This window comes from Cricetulus griseus, chromosome 4 (genome assembly GCF_003668045.3).
Source record: "Cricetulus griseus strain 17A/GY chromosome 4, alternate assembly CriGri-PICRH-1.0, whole genome shotgun sequence".
In the NCBI taxonomy this organism is placed as follows: domain Eukaryota; kingdom Metazoa; phylum Chordata; class Mammalia; order Rodentia; family Cricetidae; genus Cricetulus; species Cricetulus griseus.
The window spans coordinates 88750283-88755963 of NC_048597.1; the positions used below are offsets into that span (position 1 = coordinate 88750283).

The window sequence follows — 5681 nt, forward strand, 5'->3', positions numbered from 1 at the left end:
GTAACTCTGTCCCCGTATTGTAGAACACAGTCCACTGAGCAAAACAGCAACCATGCTAGTAGTCCCAACACTCAGAAGGCAAAGGCAGGTAGAGCTCTGTGACTTAAGACCAACCTGGTCTGTATAGTGAGTTCCAGGATAACCAGAGCAACATAGAGAGACCCTGTTAAAAAAACAAACAAACAAACAAACAAAAACCTCGCTTTTTCGAAACGGGTTTGCCTTCAGAATGCAGGTGTTGTGAAAACCACTGCTAATTCAAATCCAACATGGGAAAGGAAAAGACTCATATCATCATCATTATCATTGGACACGTAGATTCAGGCAAGTCCACCACAACTGGCCACCTGATCTATAAATGTGGTGGAATTGACAAACGAACCGTTGAAAAGTTTGACAAGGAGGCTACCCAGATGGGAAAAGGCTCCTTCAAGTATGCCTGGGTCTTGGACAAACTGAAAGCTGAGCGTGAATGTGGTATCACTATTGACATCTCCCTGTGGAAATTTGAGACTAGCAAATACTATGTGACCATCATTGATGCCCCAGGACACAGAGACTTTATCAAAAACATGATTACTGGCACTTCACAGGCTGACTGTGCTGTCCTGATTGTTGCTGCTGGTGTTGGTGAATTTGAGGCTGTTATCTCCAAGAATGGGCAGACCTGTGAGCATGCCCTTCTGGCTTACACCCTGGGTGTGAAACAGCTAATTGTTGGTGTCAACAAAATGGATTCCACCGAGCCACCTTACAGCCAGAAGGGATACGAGGAAATTGTGAAGGAAGTCAGCACCTACATTAAGAAAATTGGCTACAACCCTGACACAGTAGCATTTGTGCCAATTTCTGGTTGGAATGGTGACAACATGCTGGAACCTAGTGCTAATATGCCTTGGTTCAAGGGATGGAAAGTCACCCTTAAAGATGGCAGTGCCAGTGGTACCACACTGCTAGAAGCTTTGGATTGTATCCTGCCACCAACTTGTTCCACTGACAAGCCCCTCCAGGATGTCTATAAGATTGGTGGTATTGGGACTGTTCCTGTGGGCAGAGTGGAGACTGGTGTTTTAAAAACTGGAATGGTGGTTACCTTTGCTCCAGTCAGTGTCACAACAGAAGTAAAGTCTGTTGAAATGCACCACGAAGCTTTGAGTGAAGCTCTTCCTGGAGACAATGTGGGCTTCAATGTAAAGAACGTGTCTGTCAAAGATGTCAGATGTGGCAACGTTGCTGGTGACAGCAAAAATGACCCACCAGTGGAAGCTGCTGGCTTCACTGCTCAGGTGATTATCCTGAACCATCCAGGCCAAATTAGTGCTGGCTATGCTCCTGTATTGGACTGTCACACAGCTCACATAGCATGCAGGTTTGCTGAGCTTAAGGAGAAGACTGATTGCCCTTCTGGTAAGAAGCTGGAAGATGGCCCTAAATTTTTGAAATCTGGTGATGCAGCCATCATTGATATGGTTCCTGGCAAGCCCATGTGTGTTGAGAGCTTCTCTGACTATCCTCCACGGGGTCATTTTGCTGTTCCTGACATGAGGCAGACAGTTGCTGTGGGTGTCATCAAAGCTGTGGACAAGAAGGCTGCTGGAGCTGGCAAAGTCACCAAGTCTGCCCAGAAAGCTCAGAAGGCTAAATGAATATTATCCCTAACAACTGCCATCCCAGTCTTAATCAGTGGTGGAAGAACGGTCTCAGAACTGTTTGTCCCAATTGACCATTTAAGTTTAATAGTGAAAGACTGGTTAATAATAACAATGCATCAGAAAACCTTCAGGAAAAAGGTGAATGCTTTGTGGACTGTGTGTGTGTGTGTGTGTGTGTGTGTGTGTGTGTGTGTGTGTGTGTGTGTGCAGTTTTAAGTTATTATTTTTCAAAATCAGTACTTTTTAATGGAAACAACTTGACCAAAAATCTGTCACAGAATTTTGAGACCCATTAAAATACAAGTTTAATGAGAAAAAAAACAAGCAAAACACAAAAAACCACTGTCACTATCTTCATCAAGTCAGTTGTACCTATTATAAGATTCTTTCAAGATGGGGGTTGTTGACCACTGGCATTCTCTCATGGGAGATAAGACATGTCATTGGACCCTCACCCAAGATTTCAGCAGCTCCTCCCAGCCAGCCATAAAATTATAACCCAATTTCACACAGCCTTGGGGGCTTTCACATAGCCTTGGGGGCTCAGGATTTTCTTGGGTGTATAGACTGAGTGAGGTTAATTGAGGAGGGCTCCATCTATGCTGCTATGGAAAAACTGCCAACCAGGCTATAAGAAGACTCTCAGTGTATCTGGCTGGGTTGTGAGTAACCACTCACCCATGCTCTGTAAGTAAGCCCAACAAACTCTGGATTCCAAGGGTAAATTTTGGTGGAACTTTTCTTTGGATTTTGGTTGTGGCCTTATGAGGAGGCAGTTTTTGTCTCCCAGGGAAGGAGTTCTCACAGTATCTTGGGGTCTATCTCCTTCTCATCCAGGATGCATAAATGGTAACCCAGAGATGTAACCCAGGAGTTTTGAGCAATCTCCCTGAAGCTCACTGATCCTTTGCACTGTATCTTCCTTGTAATTCCCCTTCTGAATAATTTATTTTTTTTACTACTTTTTGCATGCAATTCTCTAATACTTTGAACAAGATGCCTAGGACCTAGGTTAGATTCAGCTTAAGTCCAGTGGTGGTGGCATACACCTTTAATCCCAGCACTCAGGAGGCAGAGGCAGTGGGTCTCTGTGAGTTCAAGGCTGGCCTAGTTTACAGAGTGAGTTTCAGGACAGCCAGGGCCATACAAAGAAACTCTGTCTTGAAAATAAAATCAAAACAAAACAAAAAGGAAAAAAAAATCAGTCTAGGCAATAGGTACTTGACCAATGTTACAGAAGAGACTGAAATATGCTTTAGAAAGCTATGTACTAGATGTTTGGGAATTTCTAGTGAGAGATTTTGAAATATTTAAATATAAATTTTAATTTGTATTTAAATGAATAGATAAAGAAAATTGGCATATATTTACACTGGGGTTTTCCTCAACCATGCAAAGGAATGAATGTATGTCATTTTCAGGGTACTGAGTAGAATTGGAAATTATCATATTAAGCAAAATAAGCCAGATAACAGGTTTTCTTCATATATCCATCCATCTGTGTGCTATCTGTCTATCTGTCTGTCTGTTAGTCAATCTATCTGTCTATACAATCTATCACCCACCTGTATATTACCTTTCTATCTGAAAATCTGATAGTAGGAGGGGAAATTATATATAAAATGGAGGAAGGGAACTGAGTGTTGGTGTCAGATGCATTTAGTCCCAACATTTGGGAGGCAGAAGGAGGCAGAAGTTCAAGGTTAGCCTGGTCTACAAAGCAAGTTCTAGGACAGTTAGAGATACACATAGAGATCCTGTCTCAAAAAAAAAAATGTTGGAAGAAGAGGATGACAAGAAAGGATAATGGAAACAACAACAAAGAACACAAGAAAGGAAAAATATCACATGATATGTTCTTCTACATGGAATATATATATGTAACAGAAATGAAACTGTTGTGGGGGCACACATTCTTTAGTATGTAGGGAAACAGAGAGAGCGACAAGATGGCAAACATTTGAAAAAATCCAATACTATACCTATAGAAAAAGTCATAAAGAAATTCACTATATTATACATTTTCTAAGACAATTTATAAAAAGTGAAAATAACTTCAGAGTTAAGATTCTCCCTTGACAGGGAACCCATAGAAAACTGCACTACCACCAGCCACTCCCCACCTTAAGAAGAATACCAGAATCTTGGTCCCATCTATTCCAAAGAAGGAAAGTAAAGGCTTTATAACTCTGAAGAAATCCAGAAGATTGTCCCTGTGTGTGGATGCCTGTGAACATGTGTCATCCTCAATGCTACCCCATGCTTCTATCTCACAATTGAAACAAGTAAAGCACATTGGAGGCCAGAGGCGAAAGTGACCACACCACAGTGGTATCTGCAGTGGAGGCCAGGGATACAAGTGACAATACCACAGCGATGTCTACATTGGAGGCCAGGGCCACAAGTGACCACAACACAGAGACATCAACAGGCACTTGGGGGAGTTGGTTTTCAGTCACTTACCGATTTCAGCTTTCACATCTGTTTTTTCATAATAGACTGGCTGTTCATCCTGGGACCAGGACATATCAACAACTGTACCAAGAAACAAACTAGTTAATGTTTATCTCTGGAGAACTGGTACTAAAAATACAATGAATATATAGTGGAATTTTATGCAGTTGTAAAGAAAGATAAAGTTGAGGTGAATGTTTGGGTCCCCAACTGGAGGTCCCCAACTTGCTCTCTAGGCCCTAATCATCAGGGGCATGTCCCATGCCCTACTCCTACCCTTTGAGGCCCCAGAGACCTGGGAGCAGCCTTCCCACACCACATGCCATCCCCCAGGGCATCTACAACCTCTGCCCCACCCCCAAATGGAGAGATGAGTATCTGGGTCCCCCATCTGGAAGACCCTACTATTTAGGCCCTAGCTCCCAAAGACACATCCTGCACCCCTCCCCTACACACACCCAGCTGAAGCCCCAGAGGCATGGGAACAGCCTCCTGACACCTTATACCATCCCCCATGGCACCAGCAACTATTGGGGCCTTGGCTCCACACGCACTTGGAGAGATGAGTGTCTGGGTACCCAGGTGGAGGACCCAGCTCCCTAGGCCATAATCACCTGGGGTACATCCCATGGCCCACCCCTGCCCACTGAAGGTCCTAAATCCCAGAGACACATCCCCGCCCAATGAAGCCCCAAGCATCCCCATGGCATCTGTGACCACTGGAGCCTTGGCCCTGCCTACACCTAGAAGAGCCTCAGAGCTGTATCATTGTCCAGCAGAGACACAGAACTGCCTGAACCTGTAGGAAAAGTGACCATGTAAGTCACAGGCCCTACCTACACTAATTGGAGGAAGAGAGAACCCCTGAAGCACAGGCTGATCTTCACTCACTAGAGGAAGAGATGGGTAGACAACAGTGTAAGAATACATTCAACAACACAAAGAGCAACATAACACCACCAGAGACTAGGGGTTCTACACCAGCAAGTCCTGAACATCCCAATACAGATGAAGCAGAAGAAAACAACCTTAAAAATAACTTTATTAAGATGGTAGAGGCTCTTAGAGAGGAAATGAAAAACTCCCACAAAGAAATGGAGAAGACAAACAAACAAACAAAAAACAGAAAAAAAATCAACAAATCCCTTAAAGAAAGCAAGAAAACCCAAGAACAAACAATCAAACAGGTAGAGGAAAAACAGTTCAAGACTTGAAAACTGAAATAGAGGCAATAAAGAAAACACAAACGGAGGGAATGCTCAAAATAGAAAATCTGGGTAAAAGATCAGAAACTACAGATGCAAGCGTAAACAACAGAATACAAGAGACGGAAGAGAGAATCTAGGTGTTGATGATACAGCAGAGGAAATAGAGTCATTAATCAAAGAAAATGTTAAACCCAACACATTCTTTTTTTTTCCTTTAAAATTTTAATGGACAGGAAATGTATAGAATAACTGCCAAGTCACATAAATCAACTTTTTGTTAATGTCCGTGATCCAGGAAAGAACACGTGAGCAGCATGGGTATTTTCATCAGCTGTCATCTGGCCGCGTGTGGGCCATCGACCCATCC

At 43.1% G+C, this 5681-nt stretch overlaps 1 protein-coding gene across 1 annotated transcript; it reads left to right on the forward strand.

Moving 5' to 3' along the window:
- Positions 1-229: 229 nt before the first annotated feature.
- LOC100770366 (elongation factor 1-alpha 1) lies at positions 230-1661 on the forward strand. The gene has a single exon (XM_027415818.2). It carries the CDS (start codon positions 270-272, stop codon positions 1644-1646), a length of 1377 nt encoding a protein of 458 aa, XP_027271619.1. The 5' UTR covers positions 230-269; the 3' UTR covers positions 1647-1661.
- Positions 1662-5681: the final 4020 nt, after the last annotated feature.